General features: G+C 36.1%; 3 protein-coding genes and 1 pseudogene across 3 annotated transcripts; 1 reads left to right on the top strand and 3 right to left on the bottom strand.

Moving 5' to 3' along the window:
* The first annotated feature begins 3,343 nt into the window (after positions 1-3,343).
* Positions 3,344-4,247, top strand: LOC132932513 (uncharacterized). The gene is made up of 2 exons (XM_060998902.1): positions 3,344-3,584; positions 3,652-4,247. The coding sequence occupies exons 1-2, from the start codon at positions 3,344-3,346 to the stop codon at positions 4,245-4,247; spliced, it is 837 nt and encodes a 278-aa protein (XP_060854885.1).
* A 1,814-nt stretch (positions 4,248-6,061) lies between these two features.
* On the bottom strand, positions 6,062-7,613 carry LOC132932512 (uncharacterized). The gene is made up of 2 exons (XM_060998901.1): positions 6,757-7,613; positions 6,062-6,257 (listed from the first exon to the last, which is right to left on the bottom strand). The coding sequence occupies exons 1-2, from the start codon at positions 7,611-7,613 to the stop codon at positions 6,062-6,064; spliced, it is 1,053 nt and encodes a 350-aa protein (XP_060854884.1).
* A 6,162-nt stretch (positions 7,614-13,775) lies between these two features.
* Positions 13,776-13,933, bottom strand: LOC132937626 (5.8S ribosomal RNA; annotated as a pseudogene).
* An 8,729-nt stretch (positions 13,934-22,662) lies between these two features.
* Positions 22,663-25,231, bottom strand: LOC132932511 (zinc finger MYM-type protein 1-like). Its single transcript, XM_060998900.1, has 5 exons — positions 25,144-25,231; positions 24,846-24,944; positions 24,640-24,762; positions 22,775-24,411; positions 22,663-22,722 (listed from the first exon to the last, which is right to left on the bottom strand). Exons 1-5 carry the CDS (start codon positions 25,229-25,231, stop codon positions 22,663-22,665), a joined length of 2,007 nt encoding a protein of 668 aa, XP_060854883.1.
* Positions 25,232-25,575: the final 344 nt, after the last annotated feature.

The raw sequence follows: 25,575 nt of genomic DNA, 5'->3' as shown, positions 1-25,575 counted from the left end.
ATTGTCACTTACTCATAATATTATCGTATACTACCCTTTATGTATTGTATTTATAAAGACTTTCGGTCGTTTAAATAAAGATGCCATTGGCAGTTTAAAAAAAAAAAAAAAAAAAAAAATTTCATTCAGTAATTCACTATTCAGGTCTGAACTATATTTTAAAACTAGAACAGCAGCGTGTTTTTTAAGATCTTCAATCGACAACGTATTAAGATGGAACCCAGAAAGAAATTCAAAATCGTTAGCAATGTTCGACAATGCTTCAAAACGCCAAGATATTTGTGAAATTAAAATGTCCATAACTTGGTTGTACTCCAATTTAAGTTCCTGTTGTATAGTAAATGTTGAATCAGATGCTTGTTCACCACTCATTTTCTTAATTTTTTTGGCCTCTTAGATTTAAATATTGTTGAAATTTCAGCTTCATTACATACATTATTTGCTAAAATATTAATATTTTCTTAACCCTCATTTCGCATTTCTTCCAAAGCATTTTTTAAGCCCATCACAATTTGTGATGCATTAGAAATAGAAATATTTGATTTTTGCAAGGTAATATTAACTTTATATACTTGATTTAAAATTGAGTCCCACATAACCAAAAGATAAACAAACTCAACATTAATTAAACCGAGTAGACTTTGAGCACCGGAGACTCCATCCCCAAATTCTGAATTTTCAGATATGTGTTGTAATGCTTGTATAACATATTTCAACTGAGTAAGTAATGAATGTACAGCATTATACTTCGATTCCCAACGTGTATCACTATGAGATTTCAATGTACATTTTAAAAACTGAGATACTATGTTCCAACGAGCAGTCGAACTAGAAAAAAAATTAAATATACTTTGTACTGTTCCGAAAAAAGTTACCATTCTGACTGAAACTCGAGATGCATGGGCACCAACCAAATTTAGACTATGCGCAGTACAAGGACAAAATTGTGCATGTTTATTTATTTCCTGTAATCGAGATTGGACACCTTTAATTTTTCCAGCCATGTTGGCACCATTGTCATATTCTTGACCGCGACAATTTTTAAATTCTAATCCATCTTCGGAAAGTTTTTTTAAAATTTCTTCAGCTAACCCTTGGCCTGTTTTTTTAGTTGTAGTTATAAAATCGATAAAACTTTCCTCAATTGTATATTTATCATTGGATTCAACTACATAACGAACAATTTGAGTCATTTGTTCTTTATGTGAAATGTCGGGCGTTGAATCAAAAATTATAGAATAATATTTAGCTTTTTTGATATTAGAAATTATTTTTTCTCTGACAGAATTACCAAGTAAGCAAATGAACTCATTTTGAACTTTGTTAGATAAATAAGTAGTTCTTCTATTGGAATTTGATAAATGTTGCGCAATAATAGGGTTGTAACTACTTATTAGTTCAATCAAGTTTAAAAAAATGCCACAATTAGACTTAGTAATATCATTACTGGAACCTCTAAGAGCCAAATTATTAACACAACAAAAACGAACACAATCAAGGATAATTTTTAAAATTTGTTTCCACCTTTCTTTTTCATTTAAAATTTCTTTTTGTAATTCTTTATCGATTGTTTTTCCTTCTCTTAAACATTTTTCAAAACTTTTCCATGTAAAAACATTAGATTTATGATCAAATGTATTTTCGTGGTCAGGAATTCTCGGACTAAGTTTTATCCAATCATTAAATCCGGTTTTAGGGTCTGTAATAAATGCCTTACTCATTTTTTGTGAAGGAAATAGCATACAGGGAAAACAATAAATGGATTTTGTAACATCACTATACATTAACCAATTTCGTTCAATTTTATCTCCATTCGGGAGTGTTTTAAAAAACCAATCTGCTGAAAATTTTCTTTGCTCAAAATTTTCTGAATAAGAAAAATCTGAATTTTTACCTTGTTTAGGTCCGTGTTCTATTAGAAGTGTTCTAATTTTATCATTGATGAAAGGCCAAGAAGACGGATCATTGAAATGTAATGGTTTTTGCACAATAATTTCCAAATTATTATCCGAGGAAGTGGAGGGTATTGAATTTATGAAATCCGAAACGACCGAAACATTATCTTTATTTGTTGATGTCTGTTTAGACAAATCATTTCCTACATTAATAGAAAAGTCTACATGATCTTCCTGATCCTGAGAGTCTTCAGGGTGTAGAGAATTAATAAGTGGTAAATCATTGGATAATTCCGTCCTACTAGTATTATCTTCTAATGATTTCGAGAAAAGATAAATACTAACGCTAAAAATAAAAACACTATATTTGTCAACCAGTAGGCAATCAAGGCAATGCTAATTATGTCGAGATAGTGGTGTTCGACGAGAAAAAAAATGAATTAATATTGAGTATTTTAGTAATATTACTTAGATTATAAAAATGCATTTGGCGCCCCGGTGGTCAATAGCGCCCGGTGCACGCGCACCTCTTGCACCCCCCTAGGCACGGCCCTGTACACGAACAACATAATAATAGCATTACTTAATAATGACGATAATGCATCGCACACGTCGTGTTGTACCTATATATGCGATAAGATAGTCGTCAAGATAAGCATTAATCATTGATCTCAAAGGGTAGGTGAAGTTTTATATTGATTGTATACTTTTCCTGCTTTAGGTTAGGTAATCTATAGAATACCTAGTTATTGTATGTATTTTATACTTTTACTGCTCATTTTTGGCATTCTATAGAATACCTAGGATTTCTATATAATACCGGATTCAACACTTTACCGGTAACATATACGTATAATGCCCACATAAAACATCCATTCAGAAATACAAATACTTGCTATGTATAATAATTTTCAAATACTTTATTATTTAGCACTTGATAATAAAATCATAAATTAAAAATGGTGTTAAATTACTTTTGCCGCGTATGTACAGCGGCCGCCCCTAGGGGGCCATCAGGCCGATGCTTAGTACGTTAATGCGGCAAAAGTAATGGCACAGAGAGGAGGGGACCCGCGTATGTCGTCGTCGTTGTCGTCGTGGTCGAAATTATAGAATAATTTGAGCAAGCACCCAGTTCTTTTTCTCGCGGGATGACGTCATAAACGGGCGGCTATGTAAAGTGATATAAAAATAATAAACATGTGATACAAAGCATCAGTCTGTGGTTCGCAATGGCATCGGCTGGTCTAACTATGTGTACCGGTCTGTTGGGTCAGGCACCCGTAGTTGGAAGCAAAAATGCAGAAACCTATGAAAAAATTCATAATCAAGAGGCAGCGTGTGATAATGGTGGTATCACGTGGTTCGGAAGTTCGTATACAGGACCGGGTAATAAGTTGTACGATGCGAACAATAAGTTTATCGGGTGTTCGTTACCGAAAACTGAAATGGACAAGGTCACGTTCCAACACGATGTCGATTATAACAATATGACCAACCCGACAAAAGATCAAGTATGGGAAGCAGATAAAAAATCAATGTTGGCAGCAATGAATACTACCGATAAATACTATGGTAACATTGCCACAATTGTTGGCCTTGGGCTCAAAAACATAGCAGAACGTACACACGAAGCGATTACCGGCAGTTACAGCGCAATATACCCACAGTGCGGTAGTGAACAACCTGGTGAGTCTGCGTTATATTTCAAATATACATGTTTAATATAATTTAACACTGTGACGTTTATTCGTAGATCAACAGAACAAGGACAAAGGCGCAAAAGGAGCAGAGTCCAAGGGTAATGCAGAACCACCTGATACCACAACAAAATCAACAAATAACACTGACTCGAGCCGACAATTGCGTACTGATCACCAGCACGTCGATAACGTCGATAATAATTTTTTAACTAGCGGTAATAATATGGAGACACCTACATCGTCGTCCAAGAGGGCTGCTGATTCCCCAGCGGAATATTCTTTCAACAAGAAATCCAATATGGTTTTACCTGGTACTGCTAACGCCACTGCTTCTGACAGTGATACGGGAAATCCCAGTGCTGAAAATGCTGTATTACCTATACCCACACACATTACAACAGGTTATACTATGGTATTCAAAAAATGTCATTCATTTATATCATACGGATTGGCTTGGAAAATGTTGGACTTATCTTCTACAGTAAAAGGATTGCACGTGGTAACAACGTCGTTAAATCACATACCGGTTGAATATCCATTTTTGTATTTATCGCCCAGCGAATACAAGCTAGTGAGTACTACACCAGGTTCGTTGTGTAAACACGTAAAAGTGAACGTCGTAATGCGTAATCCGCGAACGGCCTTCTAAACAAATGCAACTACGTCTAGTTTGGCTACACTAAATCAAAATAAATTTGCCGTGGTCGCACATAATTTAACTAACATTACTCGGGGTGTGAACTACAAATACGGTTTTGGAACAACCGATGCGATGAATCCGACTTCGTGTTCCGATGACAATAGTAAATATCAAGAGGAAACCATACAAGCAATGTACGGGTGTAAGTACGACGGAAAACCGATTTTTACCGGTGAATTCGACGGTATACCGAATTCTTTTTTTCACTTACCGTTTCACAACAATCATTATTACACAATGGTCGCGGACAAAGGACACAGCACAAAACTCGGTTGGCCATTGTTAAACGAACTCATCACCAAAATTGATGCTAGTTTCACAACCGGGAAAACTATTGCAGAGTATTCGTACAGCCCTAAATTGGGATTGTTGGGAAAACCTATAGAAGGAGTTTTTAACGGGATTTCCGGAAAATCGGTTACAGGAAATGACACTGTTATTATGGTGAACAAGAAAAACCGAAGAGCTGGATTCACACAAATCAAAATTGGTAAAAATACGGAAAAAGTGAACGATACGGAGACCAAAGAACTGCGAGAAGATGCGTACACGAAATTGTTTGATAGCAAACGTTATTTTAGACCATTGGAATGCGGTCAATACATATGGCGTCACGGTGATGACAGCGCAGTCGAAAAACAACCGTCGTTGCACGTGGGCGTCTATCCGGTACACAGATTGACTACCACCAGTCAAGCAATAAAACCTAGCAGTTTCACTGACATTGAAGTTGTGTTTGAGGTCAACACTGAAATGGTTGTTGAATTCGGAGCACCGTTCCAATTCACGCACTTTGACAAAATTCATATTCCATTCGAAGACGGTGTGATGCATCACAATTTATCTACTACACAGGGCCAGTACTTTTTCCGTGACGATTTGTCGTCGATGTACAATCAATTTGTAACAATAGAATAAGATACGTAATAAATAATAACACACAATTCAATAATATGTAATATTGTATTTATTTAATAAATGATAAAAAAATAATGGTGACAGTTTTTTATTGTACATTTTTAGGAAAGGTGCGCTTATCCACGTGTACACTGATAAACGGTCCTTGAACGACGGGTCATTGATTATTGATAAATAGTGATTGGTTAATAATATTATCGGGGGGCCTTGCAGGGGAACATCGTTTTTGTATTTAACATGCACTCTAGTGGTATCCCCTCCTAGTAGCTCTTTCATTTTTTCCAAATGATACACCTCGTAATTAGGTTCGTTCCATATGACGAGACGTTTGCCGGCGCCATCGGAAAAACTGAAATTATTCGTTTTGTTGGCAGTTCCGAACATACCGTAATTCAAAAAAAAGGCGGCTACGGCATCGAAAAAATAATTTTTGCCCGCGCTGGGAGGAGAATGTACTAGCATGCTATTTCTTTTCGGAATTTTTTTATCTAATATATTGACTAGAGTTTGTAAAAATCGACAAATAAGACCCTCGTTGTTTTCAAATTGATACATCAATAACTCGGAAGCTATTGAAACGGATTTATCGATATCGTAATAAACTGTTCCAGGACCTCTAGCGTACGCGTTAAAATACGGTTTTACGTTAGGTTTATTATAATATTCAACGAATTATTTAATACTCCAGTCCCGTATAATAGCGCACCAATTCCTAAGAGCTACTTTACATTTTTTATCTTCTTCTAGTATACAATTTAATTTATTATTCAAGTAAAATTCCTTAATATTAGTGAACGCGTCGGGTGGGCAACATGGATACTGGTACAACAAATTTTTTAGCGACGTTAGATACTCGCATACTGGCTGGACACTGGAACCTCTCTCATGGTATCCGAAGTCTTCATCAACGGGAGAGTGGTTCGCATCGCCGTCTTGATGTTCTGCAAATGCACTGAGCTCTCTGGGAACGTCGTTCGGCATTTCATTGACGCATATTTCCACATTTCCTTCGTGTCCCTGAGTCCTTCGAGATCTGACTTCCTAAATTAATGAAAAGTCAATATTATCCATATAATTAGGATCGTACATGTGGTCGAATATATGGTCATAAGTAGCTTGGTTTAATAACGGATACCATAATTTCACCAATTTTCTATTATGACGTGTATTTTCCCTATAGTGTTGGTATGAACAAAATTGACATTGTTTAGGCGCGAGTATTTTGCTAGTACCTTTGTATATTTTTAATTTATCCGACATACTATAAACGGATTTTATATGAATATAAAACGGAGTTGCTTCAAACGGTTCGTAATAGTATTTATGATTTTGAAACATTTGAAATTTATTTTCGTAATTTCGTACACTGGGCAAAAGTCTGTTATACAAAATGTCAACTTCTGTGGTCCGAAATTTATATTTATTTAAATTAACCAAATCGTATTGATACGATGGACCGTATTTTTTAACCATGGTCGACATGAACACTTCTTTTAAATACGAACGACGAACATATTGCAAATAATTTTTCACCACATACTTGTACAAAATTGCGTCCATCACGTAATCCTCCATAGGAACCGACGCCGTCATTTTGTTGGGGTTCCCGGCCGTCTGTAGAAAAATATCGCACGATGCTTTCCCAGTCCGACGACGTGAGGCGTATCGCCCAAACGCGTCTTCGAAGGCGTCGTCGTCCATGTTGGCGATAGAGGACGGATCGTTGCGACCATATACACCGACAAGCCGAGTTTGACTGTCGGCAGACGTGGATGCAATGGACATGGTCGCCATGGGCTGTGACGATGACTGGGAGTTTTGGGGGATACTGTCGCAACATAGTTTGTAGCTCTTTAGCAACTTCATCAACTCCGTTAGGTCCACGGGGGACAATAACGTCGCTGATGTATCGATCATTGCCTCGAAAATCGATGTCACAAAATCGATCGACAACTCTTCGAAGCAAGTGCTCATAAATGGGCGAGCCACGAGCAACATGGCCTTGATTTTCTCCCTCATAGGAACATCCTCCATATTGCATTCCTCCAGTCTCTCGTCGCGTGCCAGGTTCGTAGTCATCCATTTCTTCGGGTTCATCATTGTTGCAAAATGTTCTGGGTGCCATAAAGATATCAAAACTATCCAAACTGAAATGTGATATTGCGTGCCCACCTTCAGTTTGAAATCTGTCAGTAGTTGAGTGACGTGAACCAAATTGTCGGCACTCAACTTCTCTATCTCCATAGCTGCCCGAATTTGCAACAGTGGAATGTTCGTGAACGCTCTTGACGTCGTCTTTGCCTTCTTCATCGGTGTAACAGGTTTCTCCGCCTTCCTCCTCTTGCATGTAGAATCCATTGATGCTACCGAACATTCCGTCTTGTCTCCGTCCAACATACTTACAGTCTGCCTGGGTAGGTCTGTATATTGTGTTGAAGTTAGACTGACCGTGCATTGTACACAACGCTCTTTTATATGCGTTTGTACTGTTCATGCCGGATGCGATAAACTATTATCAAGTACGTTACTTATAAAGAAATAAGATAAAATGCATAATATGCATTTTTATCTCCATATCGTATGCAATTTTTTCATGTTTTTTTATTACACGCATAACATTGCAATTTAACTCATGGTCAATACTGTCATTTTATGATTTATTTTTTATTATCACATTTACTCATACTTAATGTTTAGTGATTAGTCAAACACAAAATAACGGCTCCACGTGGAGCAATTAATTTTACATGGCCGCCCGTTTATGACGTCATCCAGCGAGAAAAAGAACTGGGTGCTTGCTCAAATTATTCTATAATTTCGACCACGACGACAACGACGACGACATACGCGGGTCCCCTCCTCTCTGTGCCATTACTTTTGCCGCATTAACGTACTAAGCATCGGCCTGATGGCCCCCATAGGGGCGGCCGCTGTACATACGCGGCAAAAGTAATGGCACAGAGGTTAAAAATAAGTTTATTAATTTATGTTTAATTACCACCAAGATTCTAGATAGACAAATAGGTTGTGCAACTTTAAATATTTTTTAAATGATGACCTAATATTCTGTCATAAACACATTTTATTTCTTCTCATTGAAGCAACAATCTTGTTGCTGTTTAGTGTGTAATGTGTAGTGTGTACTGGCATTAACATAAAATATTACTAAAGTACATAATGTAAAAATGTAAAATATTACATTATTAATTAGTAAGAATCTGCTAATATATATATATATAATATTGAAATTAAAGTTTGCGTTGACTGAGTTAGGATTTAGAGTATGTAAAGTAGATTAATAACACGACAAATGACTATGGTAAATACTGTTAATACTGTAATTATAATATAAATGTTTTTAGTAATTATGTCATTGGTATTATTGGATTGACTTTCACATAAACTTTTTACAATACCAATACATACGAAACCGTAGGCTGTACAGATAATTACGTTATAGATATTTACAAATAATATATACAAAATAATTACAACATAAAGTAAATGGCATTATACATATTTACAAATAATATACCTATACAAAATAATTAATAGGATTAATGTATCATTGTAAATGCCAGTCATCTAAGTTCAGCGAACTTGTTGCAATTGTTCACCCTTTAATCTATTTCATTTTGCGTTCATAATATTACCTGCCTTGGAGAACATTCTCTCAGAAGGAACTGATGTGGCTACAAGTGACAAATAAGGCTCAGCTATTTTAGTTATGTAAGGATACATAGTTTTATGTACATTCCAAAATTGAATAATATTTTCATGTAAGGTTTATTGTTGGTTGGCTTAAAAAATGTTTTAAATCAATTGGCATACGCACATTGTTGTCTGCAGAGTTTTCCGAGGCTTTTTTTGAGACCAATTCATTATGAAAAGACCACAAACTATCAGCCCGATTCAAACGTATCAGAAATTGATTTATTTTAGCAATTATTCATTAATTAAACTTACAGTATCAACTATTTGATTTGCTATAATAGCCGTCTCTGCGGAATTATCAAATTTACTTCATCAAGACTTGTTGAAACTGTTGAAAGCATCTATTGTCTGGCCATCTTTGAAATCTTCTCAATATTGATAGAGGGATGTTTCTGTTTGATGTGTTTTTTTAAATTAGTAGTATTACCACTGGTTTTAATGTTTATTTTGCATAAAATAAACAAACCACCGTCAGTGGATTTATCGGTATCCCGTCAATTATCGAAAACAATTTATCGCATGATAATTAATCGAAAACTTTTGATCGAAATACAATTGCTCGTAAACTACAATTGATCGAAGAGAAAAACTAAAAATTATATTATTATTACCTATATTATTGATATATTATAATTAAAAAAAAAAAAGGCCAAATAAAATTGTTATATAATTATATATTCGCTGACCCTGTGCACTTCGTTTAGCTTAAAATATGACAACCAAATAAATCAAATTCGACAAAACGAAAACAAGCAAGATAATATTCAAATACTTACCTTATGAAATACAAGAAGAGGAGAAGAATTAACTACCACAGAATCAAAGAATAAAATACCATAGAAAAACAACGAATATTTATTGCTATTTGTTGAAATAAATATATTATACTTCAAACTATGAACAATCTCTAAGAAAACATTTTTCCACAAAAGGACCAATCAATACATTTTTATAACCTTAATTCATATTTATTTTTTTTAGGCACGCATTATATAATTAATTATTAAAGTAGTAAGATTAAATTAACATTTAAGCATAATTTTATATATATATATTTGATTATGCTGAAAATACATTCTATTCTTTTGTTTTTTACTTTTGTAACATGTTTTTAATATTCTATTATTTTTCCTTAAATGTAATTTGTTATATTATAATATTACAATAGTTTAGTTAGTATAAAAACTGCTAATGTCTTGCTATTGATTTTACTAATCTGGTGCTAAATTACATATTTGTTCCTAAAATGGTACTACATATTATAAAATTCGGGAGAAATATTAAAGGTAGATAGTTAAATTAAATTTGTTCGTTGATTTAAAATCGTTATATAATGCATATATATATAAACAATATATAATATAACGATAACGTGGTTGACAGCTGACTTGAGAAGTTGACTTAAAGTGGTAGTGTGTACAGTGGATTGGCCTTTCGGCCATCGGTGGCCCATGGCGGTGCCCTCATCAAATAGTCGTACATAACAACCGAAACGAAAGTTCAGTGTCGTGGAAACGGATAAAAGATGACACCGAACACGAGGTCGGCGTGGTTGCGTGAAAAATTTTCGTCGTGGACAGTGTTGCAATTTGCAGGTCCGGGACGTAATGGAGAATGATGGTTGATGATGAATCAGTAGAAATCGAATGAAAGAACGTTGGCGGCCGGAGCGGTCTGCTGGTCTCCGACGGTGGCTTGTTGAGTGGTAGGTAAAAGGTATTACATATTATAAAATCTTGAGGAAGGTTAAATTTGTACAGTTATGTTAAATCTTGTGTTTCTTGTTTAAAGTAATATTTAGAAAAATTATTCAAGGGACTTGATAAAATGTATAAGATTTTCGAAACTTTCCCGGATTTCTTTAATTAATTACGGTGGTTGAAATGTCGATTTGTCTGTTTTAAATTTAATTTCACGCGGTTCTACTTGTGCGCATCCTAAGTCAAAGGGTCTGAGGTGAATAAACGCTTGAATTTGTTTATTGGTATTTGTGTCTTTATACGTTGTTCATAGCTAAGTTCGTTAGGTATTTTTATTATTGTACAGCGGAACCTCGATTATCCGGGGTAATGATGGGGAGGGGGTCACACGGATAAATGAAAATCACGGTTAATCGAGACTTTTTATAATAATGAAATTTTTATTTAATTTTAATTAGAAATACATAGGTACAATTTTATAATAATGAAATTTTAAAAATTTGATTCAATTATAATTAGAAATATGTATACATACATAATATACATACAATAATTTTATACAACAAGTTATTAGGGCTTAAAATATGAAGTTATCAGTCTTTGTTTCTTTTGGTTTGAAATAATTTTCCTTACTTCACTTCTAATTTTTCTTAAGCCAATAATGTCATGGAAGTCAAAATCGATGTACAATATTGCTTATCTTCATATTATTATCGTCAAAAATGTCATTAATATAATTGTCGATACCGTGTATTATGTAATATAAAATGTTCGATTATAACTACATATATATTTACAGTCCATACTTATTTTTAAATTGTTGGAAGAGTGAGCACGGTTAATCGCAAACACGGATAATCGAGTCACGGATAATCGAGGTTCTACTGTACCTTGTTTATCCGTTACTTCTGTTATTTTTGTTACTATTATTTTTTCTTTATTAATAATTTTATTGTCTGAATTAATATTTTTTATTTCGTGTCTATCGCGTTTAATTGTATTTAATTCAGTGGCAATTGCTATAACCATGTTTCTCGGTCTATTACTATAGGTATTGGAGAAATTGTATAATATGACTTCGTCATCACTATTGAATAATGTTGTTTCTAGAGTTATTTTTTTATAATTTTGTAGGCGCTCAGTTGGTTTATTATATATTGTATTTGCTTGTCTTGCATTTTTGTGGACACCTTTAATTTTGACCTAGTCTTGGGAGCTATGGTAATATTTTCGTTAGATATAATTTTAATTTAATTTTTATTAATGTTGGTTGCACTTGTGATGCTTTCTGTTGTATAAATGTTTAAGTTGTGATTTACATTATGTTCGTACCATATTTCGTCTATTTTTATAGAATTATTATCGATTTGTATGTTTTTATTTTTAAAATCGACAATTAGGTTGTATCTAATATTAAAATCGTTTCCTAATAGTAATTTACAATTTAGTCCTTCAACGACGTCTACTTTGATTTGATATTGGCGTGTGTTGATTGTAATTATTAATTCTGTTGTTCCTATTTGTATCAGTTCGTTGTTGCCAGCGCCTGTTATAGTTATTTGTTCTTTGGGTTTAATGATTGGTTTATTTTTTGTTAGGGAATAATCTGTACATGATATATTTGAGCCTGTGTCTATAATTATTGCATTTTGTTCGTCGCCGTCTAGTTTTATTTTTATGGTGATCACTCTTTGTTTTCGTTCCGTATCTGAATCTACGCTTAAATTTTGATTTCATTTTTGTGTTGAATTAGCTGGTTTTTGGTTTCTATGGCTTTCTCGTCTTCTTGACCTTGAAATTCGTTTAGTGGGTTCAAACTACTTATTGTTACGATGTTTTCTATAGCTTTTTCGTCATCGCCGTTTAGTTCATAAGTTATTAGTTTATTTGAATTTTTTGATTTGTACCAATTTTCTACAAAAATAATATAATTATTTTTTTTAAATTTTTTTATCTCTGTTAAATTTAGAGGTGTCGATTTTTAAATTAATATTATTTGTTCCCCGAGGTAGATATTCCAATTTTTCTCTTAGTTCGGGTGCTATTCGTTTTTTGAAAAATTGCAATCGTTTGTATAATGTCCTTTTTCATTGCATTTGTAGCATGTTATGTTTTCTCTTCCATTAAATTTTTCCGGTGTTGAGTATCTTTCTCTGCTGTGTCCCTACTGTGCTGTTTTCTATTTGCGTCATTTCCACGATTTCTGTTATATCTATTTCTGCTGGTATCTCTGGACCTGTCGTAGGAGTTTTTCTAATCCCTTGAATAAGACCTATCTCAATTATTGCTCATTTATCTGCTGTTATCTCTGTATTTATGGTTATTATATCTATCTTTACTACTTTCTCTGAACTTATAGTCGTTATACCTATCGGGATAAGGACTTTTTTCCCTATAATTGTTCCTGCCTTTGTAATCTGATTTGTCTGGACTTTTGTCTCTGTTGCGTGATCTATCTTCAAAATGTACTGTCTTGTCGTATTTTTTTAAATTGTTCATTTCGGTACATAGTTGATCAATTTTGTTTTTATAATAACTCTCTATTCCTTCTAATTTTGTATTTAAACGTTTAATTTCTTGGTTGCTATCCTTTGTTTCGGTATTTAATTGCACTTGTTTGTTCAAAATGTCCGTGTATTCGCTAAGCTTCTTGAATTAATTCTAAATTGCATAAGTTCATATTTTTTTAAATTTTCTTTTAACTTTTTCAAGTTACTGTTTTCGTGAAGTGAAATTGCGTGTAATATAGGTTCCCTTATACCTTTTAGTATGTAAACACAAATATCTTACTCTTTCATATCCTTATCTACTTGACTACATAAATATTCTATTTCCGTAACAAAACTAGAAATTGACTCTAAGTCGTTTTGTTTCCTATTTTCTAATTTGTCTTTCAGTATTATAGAGTATCCTATTGGTTGAAATTCGTTTATGAACTCGAAGAACCTCGAGAACCCGTGACTGTTTGCCGTCACAACTTGGGCGGACGACCGGAGGTGGCCGCGCGAGCGTGGTTTTCCACGGTCGAACCGCCAATCTCGCACCACCGGAGCGGCCGACGGGCGGGCGGACAGTCCCCGGGAGGACTGCCGCCGCCGTCGGACGCCTGCCGGCGGCACATCGGTCTGGCCGAGTATCCGGTATACGACCCTCAGACAGGCGTGGCCCGGGGCCCGCGGGTCACCGAGGCCGCAATGTGCGTTCGACTGGTCGATGTTCGTATAACCTGCGGATTACACGACGACGCGCAGATAGCTGCGGTCTTCATCGATCCACGAGCCAAGTGATCCGCTGTTCGGGGTCGGGTGTTTTTTTTTTGTCGACGAAACTTCTACCGGCCACGCGCCGTGCGCGGACGCACGGCGGGGCCCGTATGGTTTTTCGACGTTAACCATCTTTCGGTCAACGCTCGGTCGGGGGTCGCGGCGCGCGGGCGGTCGGCGAACTAGTCGCGAGCGCACGCGGCCACGGGGTCGGATCAGGCGCGCGCGAGACCGGCAAGTGCTGCCGGTACCGCGGGCCCGTCTCTAATGATCCTTCCGCAGGTTCACCTACGGAAACCTTGTTACGACTTTTACTTCCTCTAAACGGCCGATTTCGGTCATCTTCGCGGTCGCCCGACGACCCAGCCCCCCAGGGGGCCGAATAACGCGCGTCCACTCCGAAGACCTCAATGCGACCGTTCAATCGGTAGTAGCGACGGGCGGTGTATACAAAGGGCAGGGACTTTATCAACGCGAGCTGATGACTCGCGCTTACTGGGAACTCCTCGTTCACGTGGAAAAATTGCAAGCCACGATCCCTAAGCACGAAGGAGGTTCAGCGGGTTACCCGGAAGCCTGTCGGCCCAGGGATGTTAACACACGCTGAATCCTTCAGTGTAGCGCGCGTGCGGCCCAGAACATCTAAGGGCATCACAGACCTGTTTTCGCTCAGTCTCGTGCGGCTATTTTCGTCCACCGCCTGTCCCTCTAAGAAGAGTTTAAGCTCCTGGGAGCCGGCGATAGCCCTAGTAACGTATCGTGATCCGCCGGCGAAGGCCGCGAACACGGAGCGCTTCACCACAGAGCCCGACGCACAACGGACGCGCGCCGACCGGAGGTTGCCCCCCGGCCGACACACACCCGCCGCACACCGGGACGCGGATGGCGCGGCCGCGCTCGACGACCGCCGTGGACGATGGGCGAACGCGTTCGGGGATACCGGGCCGAGCCGACGGGTACGCGAACACGGACGGCCGAAACCGCCCGCGCCGCGCACACGCCGACCCGGGGTTACCCGCCTAGTTAGCAGGACAGAGTCTCGTTCGTTATCGGAATTAACCAGACAGATCGCTCCACCAACTAAGAACGGCCATGCACCACCACCCACCTAATCAAGAATAAGCTCTCAATCTGTCAATCTTTCCGGTGTCCGGGCCTGGTGAGGTTTCTCGTGTTGAGTCAAATTAAGCCACAGGCTCCACTCCTAGTGGTGCCCTTCAGTCAATTCCTTTAAGTTTCAACTTTGCAATCATACTTCCCCCGGAACCGAAAAGCTTCGGTTTCCCGGAAGCTGCCCGCCGGGTAGTTAATGAAACGCTGGCATCGTTTACAGTTAGAACTAGGGCGGTATCTGATCGCCTTCGAACCTCTAACTTTCGTACGAATGCCCCCGCCCGTCTCTGTTGATCATTACCTCCGGTCCCGAAAACCGGCCCGGCGGGACGCGCACGGAAAGTCCCCGGAGGGCGATTTCGCGCGCCCGCGAAGGGCGGAGATGCGCGGGACCGAGGTCTTGTTCCATTATTCCATGCGACCAGTATTCAGGGCCTTTTGACGAGACAGCCGTGAAGCCACCCCGCCAGATTTGAGCCTGCTTTGAGCACTCTAATTTGTTCAAAGTAAACGTGTCGGCCCGCCGACGGCAATCGGTGAACATCACCGCGCAGCAAGATTGGAGTAGGCGGCCGTCGTCGTCGAACCCCGACGGCCGCGCGGCGCGCCGGAAGCCCGAGACACGTGTCCGCCTGCCGACGTGCCGGTAACTAACACCCCGAGACGGCTGACGAGCGCGACGACGACCGCGCCGACGGGACACGTGGTCCCGCGACACGACGGACCGCCAGGGTGGTCCGGCACCGCCCAGACACAAATCCGACTACGAGCTTTTTAACCGCAACAACTTTAATATACGCTATTGGAGCTGAAATTACCGCGGTCGGAACTCTGTCGGTATGTATTAGCTATAGAATTACCACAGTTATCCAAGTAACTTGGGTACGATCTAAGGAACCACAACTGATTTAATGAGCATTTCGCGGTTTCACCTTAATGCGGCTTGCACTGAGACATGCATGGCTTAATCTTTGAGACAAGCATATGACTACTGGCAGGATCAACCAGGGATCTCGGTTTTACAACAACTGCGTCCCGTGACGGATCCCCGCGGCGACGACGACGCGGACACTCGTCTCGGGACGCGTGCGTCCGAGCGCCGGTCCGCCCGTGGGCGAGCCGACTCCGAGGAAGGTCGAAACGACCGTGACCGGTAAACGGTCACGGCGCACGACCGACCGCGGTTCTAGTGGGATACGTGCGCGGACGGGCGCCCGTAAACCGTGCGCTTCGGTTGACGCGAGCGCCGCACTACACAGCCGCAGAACGCGGGGCGACTGCGGCGGCGGTCGCGTGCGGTAGACCGAACACACGCGGAGAGCGTGCCAGGGTGGTGCAACTCTATCAGACCGTTTTGTACCGTATAGTTTCATTGTACAACCACCATTAGCGCTGTATGTCGCGGTGGCAGTCGTACTGATTGGCGCTCGCGACGTTATTATCTCATTGCCATTTCTCACATTATACTTATCTATGAATGCGACTATGCACGTTCTATATCGCAACTAGATAGTCAAAATTCTCCAATCTCCATTGTAATAGTTGTGCGGTTGTCGGTCTTTAATTTCTTATTATATTATACATTGTTTATGATGTCATCAATTACAAAGGCAGAAATAAGCATAAGACCAAGGTACATGTGGTCCAAGGTACAACACTCTCCCCTACTAACATAAAGAAAAGCATAATATCATATCTGCTAGTATTCTGTATTCTTGAAGTAGGTACAATTACTATTTAATTATCTGCTGCATTTACTATTTTGATTAGGTTTGGTCAGCCATCGATTTCCAAATCCGAGAATATATATGCCCAGACTTCTGGAATGGATTAAAATTGTAGGTTTGGATAATATGACACCAGATATTGTTTATACAACTAAATTTATATGTGCCATGCATTTTACATCAGACTGTACAAGTCCAGGCACCAAGCGGCTTCAGTGGCGCACAACACCTATGAAATATATGGTTCAAATAGTTAAATCAATAGCCACCCACCTACCTATTCATCAATTAAATATTGATAACTTGCATTTAAAATTTTTAACTCTACCAAAGCCGCTCGCTACGCTCGCAAACAACCTTTTCAATCACAAAAATACCTTTAAGATTTGTCTTTCAAGTGTTTTAATCTAAACACACTTTTTAGTTAATTATTTAATAAAATGCATTGATGAACTTAAAAATAATTATCTAACTTTGGGGTAGGTACAGTATGTTTAAAAATTGCGAAACAAAAATTATATAATTTTTTTATATAGTTTCAATAACACATCAATATAATATTGTACTTTATACAAGTTGTAAAATAATTTATGGATGTATATTACATTAAATATGTTTTTAAAACAGTGCTAAATTCAGAAAAATATTTTATGACTTGTTCGTTATTGATATTGATATCAGATTCACAAGATATGAGCATCAAATCTTCCAAGCGCTCTTGGGATATTGTAGTTCTCAACCTGTTTTTAATAATTTTTAGTTTTGAAAATGTTCTTTCCGGTGTTGTACTTGATACTGGTAATGTACTCGCAATATGCAACGCATACAAACACGGAAAAACCATTTTCAAGCCTGATTTATGACAAACTTGGAATAAATGAAGTAGTGTTCCCAAATTTTGTAAATGTTGTTTGTTACCAACTATTGTTTTTCCTGCTTCTTCTCCAGAATCGTCTTCATCTTCGTTGTCTCCACTTTTTTCACTTTCATCATTTTCTTCGTGTATATAAGTTTTGTGAAAACCTGCCGATTCTTCAAATTCAAAAAATGAGTTTGAGTATTGAATGTATTCCCTTTTCAAATCAGAGCTATTGATAAATTTACAATAAACTTCACAAAATGTATCTGTTGGAATTATAAACAAAACACCCTATATAATGTAGTGTATAAGTAATATATTCACACTGTAGTTCATCAGACGCTGACTATACATTTTTATATACTACAGCATATTATATGTCCTGCGTAGTGTAGCCGGGTATACATAGTTAGTCGTTGATTTATATTACGCCTCGTAACACTATTGTACATCGTATCATTATACTTATTATTATATTATATATATCCGATTATATTATTATTTACCTTTTAACTTCTGTATATCTGTGTACTTCAACAGGTTATGGGCCCAGAGTAAGGTCTTTATAATAAAGTCGTGAATAATTAGTAAAATAATAATTGATTAACGAATTGCGTGTTTTTTGTGTACAGACAGTGTACAGCAATAATAATTCGCGAAGTAAGTGCAGTGTAGTGTGCGTGCGTTTCTTAGTGTGCAGATAGTGTACATCTACGTTTTGTTTAAATATGGAAAACGAACAATATAAAATCAACAAACTCAAAGATGCATCAAATTGGGACATGTGGAAATTTCAAATTAAGGTTATCATGAATGCAGCAGAAATATTTGATGTAGTAACAGGAAAATCAAAGAAACCAATTTTAGCAAAAATCGGTAATGAAACTGAAGATGAAGCGAGAAAAAGGCATAGTGTTGATTTTTCAATATGGAAAAGGGCAGATAATAAGGCTCAAAAATGTATCGTCACTTCGCTAGATGAACAACCTCTACAATACATTATGAACTGTGACACAGCAAATGGTATGTGGAACAAATTACTTAGTGTGTACGAACAAATGTCGGACACAAGCATAACAATAGTACAACAAAAATTCTATCGTTATACAATGGATCCTAAGGACAATATAGCCGGTCATATTTCGAAACTAGAAAATCTAAGTAGACAACTAAAACAATTGGGAGAACCTATCTCAGAATCAATGTTGATTACAAAAATTTTGATGACATTACCTGATAGCTATAGGCACTTCTACAGTGCATGGGACTCAATGAATAGTACAAATAGAACGCTAGAACAGTTAACCACTCGATTGATGGTGGAAGAAACACGACAAGTGCAAGGACAGGAGGTCCGTAATGATGGTGCTGAAAGTATTGCTTTGACTGCAAACAAAGGCAAGTATATTAAAAGTCAAAAATACGGGAACAAAAATGATAATACAAAACCAGGAAAATGCAACCACTGTAAAAAACCAGGACACTGGAAAAGGGACTGCAGGATATTCAAAAGGGAACAAGAAGAAAAGAAATCAACTTCCGGTTTGGCGCTTATTGGTGTACAAAGAAAAATTGAAGAAATCGACGACTCAGACAAATGGTATGTGGACTCAGGTGCGAGCGACCACATGACAAATCGGAAAGAGTGGTTCGTCGATTATAAAAATTTTGATGTGCATTCGCCTGTACGTATTGGAGATGGTAAGCACATTATGGCAGTCGGAAAAGGTAACATAAATATTCATACTTATGTTAACAATAAGTGGATAAAAGGCTACTTAAAAAATGTTTTATATGTACCTGATATAAAAGTAAATTTATTTTCTTGTGGGGCATGCCTTGATAAAGGAATTACAATGGTGACAGACAGTAAAGGTTGTACATTTAAAATGGATAATCGTGTAATTGCAGTCGGTGTTCGTGAGAATAAATTGTTTTCAATGCTAATCAAAACAGATATTTCACAGGAAATTGGACACTGTGCTAACGTTGCAGTTAAGAAATTAACATTAGAACACTGGCACAAAATACTATGTCATCAGAATGTCAAACATGTTCGTGAGTATTTAAAACACAATCAAATACAATTAACAGATATACAAGGACAGTTATTCTGTGAACCATGCATCTATGGCAAACAGCATAAGGAGACGTTCACTCAGAGCGAAACAATAACTATTGAACCAGGGCAAATAATACACAGCGACGTATGTGGACCCATGGAAGAGAATTCATTAGGAGGTAAAAGATATTTCATTATTTTTAAAGATGATTATTCTAAATATACTTATGTTTATTTTATGAAACATAAATCTGAGGTTAAAGAAAAACTTAATTGTTTTCTGAGTATGGTTAAAACTCAAACTAAAAATGTTATTAAAACTATTAGAAGTGACTGTGGATTAGAATATAAGAATTCTGAAGTTCAATCAATTCTAAATATTTTTGGAATAAAGCATGAAACAAGTGTACCTTATACTCCTGAACAAAATGGAAGAGCTGAACGTTCAATGAGGACTATTTGTGAGGCAGCCAGAACAATGATATATGCCAAGAATTTTCCAAAATCACTGTGGGCAGAAGCAGTCAATACAGTAGTGTTCTCATTCAATTATACTGGTAATTCAGGGAAAGTATGTAAAACTCCATATGAGTTATGGTTTGATAAACTTCCTAAAATAGAAAAGTTTGTAGAATTTGGAATAAATGCATATAGTTTAGTTCCAAAACAACGACGAAAGAAGTGGGATGCAAAAAGTCGAAAAGGATACTTTGTTGGATATTCAGAAACTTCAAAAGGGTATCGTATTTGGTATAAAGAAAATAACGAGGTGTCACTTAGTAGAGACGTTATTTTCAAGGATGAAAGTGTTGTAAATGACCAACGTGTAGAATGTTCTAATAATTTAAATGATAGTAATAACATTGATGTTCTTAGCTTACACAAAGACGGCTCTTTAGAACACAGCAATACATCAGAAGGAGATGAAGTCATGGAAAATAAATTTGGGTCAATAAGTGTAGATGACAATGAAAAACAAGAACATGAACAAGAAAATGGATCAAATGTCAACGTGTACAACTTGCGAGACAGAAGTAATATTAAGAAACCATTACGTTATGATAATTCAGCCTTTTTCGTAGTCGAATCCGATCCAGTGAATTTCAAGGAATCTGTGGAGTCACAAAATTCAGAAAAATGGATAGAAGCCATGAACAATGAAATGGAATCTCTTGAACAAAACGGAACATGGTCGCTCGTAAGTTTACCTAAGGACAGAACTATTGTAAATTGTGGTTGGGTGTATAAAACAAAATATAATGTTCATGGACATGTTGATCGATACAAGGCTAGGCTAGTAGCAAAAGGGTATAGTCAAATGTTCGGTATTGATTTTAATGAAACCTTTAGTCCTGTAGTAAAGTTCGATTCAATTCGGTCTATATTAGCTATATCAGCAGCAGAACAATTACAACTTCGACAATTTGACGTTCAAACAGCCTTTCTATATGGAGATTTGGACGAAGAAATTTACATGAGACAACCAGAAGGGTTCAACGATGGTACCGAAATGGTGTGCAGACTTCAACGCAGTTTATATGGCCTAAAGCAGTCACCACGATGTTGGAACATAAAGTTCAAAACATTTCTTCTTAACTTTAATCTATTAGAAACAAAAGCAGATCCCTGTGTTTTTGTTAATAGAGAAAATAACAAAGTATTAATCGTCGCTATATTTGTTGATGATGGTCTAGTTGCAGCTACATCGAGTCAGGATGTACATGCATTAATGGAATATTTGAGACAACATTTCAATATTACCGAAGGAGAATTGAATCAATTTTTAGGTACAGAAATTGAGCGAAAATCTGATGGATCAATTGTAATGCACCAAAGATTGTATTGTAAAAGAGTATTGGAGAAGTTCAATATGACTGAAGCAAAATCAGTTCAAATACCAGCAGACCCTCAACATTCATTAGATGACAAGCAACAAAATACTAATTTAACTAGTAAAGTCCCATATCGTGAAGCAGTCGGAAGCTTATTATATCTCAGTCAGATTACAAGACCGGACATAACTTTTTCAGTAAATCTAGTTAGTAGATACATCGAGGATCCAAAGGAACAACACTGGACAGCAGTGAAACGAATTTTAAAATATTTAAAGGGAACTATTAATTTTGGATTGGTATTTAGTTCTAGACAAAAACTCATGTTAAAAGGATACAGTGATGCTGACTATGCAGGTGACTTGGATACAAGAAGATCAACATCAGGGTCAGTATTTACATTAGGATCTGGAAGTATAGCATGGAGTTCACGTCGTCAACAGTGTGTTAGCCTTAGCACAACTGAATCAGAGTACATAGCTTTAAGTCAAGCAGTACAAGAATTAACTTGGTTAAAATTGTTTTTAGGTGAATTGCTGGACCAGCCAAAAACGGTGCCAACAATGTATGGAGACAATCAAAGTGCGATTAAACTCGTAAAAAATCCAGAGTTTCATAGAAGAACGAAGCACATAGATGTTCGCTACCACTATATAAGAGAAAAGTTCAATGAGGGATTGTTTTCATTGGAGTACATATCCAGCAAGGAGCAGATTGCGGACATTATGACAAAACCAACTCCACGAACGCGGTTCAATGAGCTAAGGGAGATGTTAGGAGTTATAAATATTGATGTATAAGGGTATATTGTTTAAGGGAAAGTGTTGGAATTATAAACAAAACACCCTATATAATGTAGTGTATAAGTAATATATTCACACTGTAGTTCATCAGACGCTGACTATACATTTTTATATACTACAGCATATTATATGTCCTGCGTAGTGTAGCCGGGTATACATAGTTAGTCGTTGATTTATATTACGCCTCGTAACACTATTGTACATCGTATCATTATACTTATTATTATATTATATATATCCGATTATATTATTATTTACCTTTTAACTTCTGTATATCTGTGTACTTCAACAGTATCAAAGGCATCTTTGGGTAACGAACAATTATCTTTCTTTGTTTGACGGAGACGAGAAGTTGAAAAAAGCGAAATAACTCTTAGTAAATTTTGTCCTGTTGAATGAAATCTTTCTTCAATTGCAGTAATAGCGGCATCAACTGTTGAAAAATACGTATTAACCTTAAAGTTTAATTTAGGATCAGTGATAACATGATCAACATTAATTTCGTCCGACATCATTTTTTTCCGTCTACATCGTTTAGTAGACAAAGGAATAAATTCAAACTCTGATTTGTTTACAAAATCTACTGCATCGTCGTAGAGCTTATTAAACACATTGTCTGATCGCATATTTTTTATTTTATCTAGAGTCACTTGAATGCAATTTGCTGCCCCTAATAGATCTATATCAGATGATTGTAACATTTTGGTTGGTGGGTCTAATATTTCAAATAATTTACTGTAACAAATTGCTGTTACAACAAATCTTTCTGTCAGTAAAAAATCAATTAGACCATTAGCTTTGGAACATACCTTAAAATCTGATAACTCTGTAATTTTAATATTTTCCAATGTATCTAAGATAACATCAAAAGTTGACAAAACTGTTTGAAGAGCCATCGAATATGACATCCATCGCGTAGTATTAACTCTTTTTAACCTTTTTACCCTAACAGTTGGATGTCTTTCTTTTTGCATATTTTCAAAATATGCCACTCTTTTTTTGCTTGAAGAAATAAAATTATACAACTCTTCTAAATTACCAAATAAATTAACAGAATCAGGTGAACTGCTAGTTACTTGAACAACTATAAGGTTTAGCCGATGAGCGTAACACCATGTATATATAGCAGCTGGATTTATTCCTTTTATAAAAGCCTGCAATCCTTGATACTGCCCTCGCATATTGTTTGCACCATCATAACTTTGACCCACAAGCATTGTTTTCCATTTTAAATTATTTTCAAGGCAAATATCTTGAAATAAAGAAAATAATTGACTTCCTTTAGCTTGTGGAGATTCTTTTAAAGATAACAGTCTTTCTTTTATAACAGGAGATGGTCCTTCAAATGAAACATAGCGAATAATAAAGGCTAATTGTTCACGCCTCGAATAGTCAAAAGTAGTATCAATTGAAACACTAAAATATTTTGATGTTTTTATCTCACTATTTATAGATGTTTTTATACATTTTGCTACAGAACTTATTATTTGATTCTGTCGTCTCCAAGATAAAAAATTAACTTCACTTTTTCCTTTTGATTGCAATTTACTTATATACACAGCTAGAGCTGGGGAAAACTTACTCAACAGTACTGTAAGATCTTTAAAATTACCTTTGTTCTTTTCTTCCCAACCTTCTCGATGACCCCGGAATGGCAGAGAATGTTGACCAAGAAACAAAGTAACTTCTATGAGAGAGTTTACAATTTCTCTATTTTCTGCTATTTGTAATCTTTTACATTCGTATATTTGAGGAAGGACTGGCATACAATGAGTTTTCATTTTTATTATGATTGAAGCATTTATATGCGCTTCCGTTTTTTCGTGTGTACCAATGTCATATAATCTTTGCCAAGCATGAAAGCCTTCAATTGTCCATGCATTTTGTTTATTTTTGCCAAAAAACATGCAGTATAAGCAATACATACGGTTATTTCTTATATTAAAGGTTAACCATTCTCGTTTGATTCGTTCACCACTAGGTAGAATTCTATAGTAGTATTCTGTTTTAAAACGATGACCGTGCTCTTGAGGATAATTTCCTTCTGAAATATAGACATTATAGACATTTTCACTACAAACACCTGTAATTGAATTTTCACATGATAATTCAAGTTCACCAACTAAAAAATATGAAATTTATATTGATACACATAATACAAAAATGGACAAAATAAACATAATAATTTTAAATAATTAAATATAAAATTCAAAGAACATAATTCATACTTTTACAATTTTAAGATCAAAAGTTTACTTGTTTTTTTTTAATGAATTATTATTTCTAAAATAATAAATTATGTACATTAAAAATAAAAAATATAAATAAAATAATATAAATGCATTGGTACCTGTTTTGTGAGAAGAGCTAGTTACAGTTGATAAAATATGTCTGTCAAGTTCATTAATTGCAACATTTACTTGCAAACTTCCAAGGTTTACATGGCAAGTATGATCAGATCCTTTTGGATGCTCTATAGATGTAATGAACATAATTTAACATTTTTAATTTAATCCTTAATGTCTACAAAATATAGAATTAAATAGCATAAAGTACCATATTTGTCTGTAGGATTCTGTATTTCTGGTTCTGGTTTAATATTTTTAGGATTATCAATTTCAATACTGCTGGTTAGATCTGCTTCATTTAAATATTCTAGATAAATATATATATAATAAAAATAATAAAGTTAATATGAACTTCATTAACTTAAAATAATTTATAATTTATTAAAAATGTAAAAATATTTAGATACAATCAAATATAATATTATAACAATAATACATACCTTTTTTAAGTGTTGACGTAAAAAATTGTTTTATATTAAAACTACTGTTGGTTTTATTTTTTTTACTTTTACATGCTTGGATGTGTCGACTCCAATTTGTTTGGTTTAAATCTCCTCTTTCTTTACAACAAAAACCACACACGCGTGAATTCATTATAATTTATAACGTACAAATTATCAAAATAATAGACGAGAAAAATAACGTTAAACAATGAACAGCGCACTAGACGGTAGACTCCAATAATACGACATAGCCGTACAATCAGTCTGAATAACACAATTTTCATTAAACATGCTCATTGGTTATTAGATTTTGTGTAAAATGCTGATAGCTGTATATTTATAGCATTATTTGTTTGGATTTTTATTAATTCATTTTCAGGAAACGCCAAACGGCTGACGGCCCGCGATATAGTCTATTTTAGAATACGATTTTATTTAGATTGTACTCTACTAAGTACTAACTACTAGGTATTTATTGTTAAAACTTAAATGTGC

This window comes from Metopolophium dirhodum, chromosome 1 (assembly GCF_019925205.1).
Source record: "Metopolophium dirhodum isolate CAU chromosome 1, ASM1992520v1, whole genome shotgun sequence".
NCBI classification, from domain to species: Eukaryota; Metazoa; Arthropoda; class Insecta; order Hemiptera; family Aphididae; genus Metopolophium; species Metopolophium dirhodum.
Note: the sequence above shows the minus strand (reverse complement) of the source record. Positions and strands in the feature narration are given on the sequence as shown.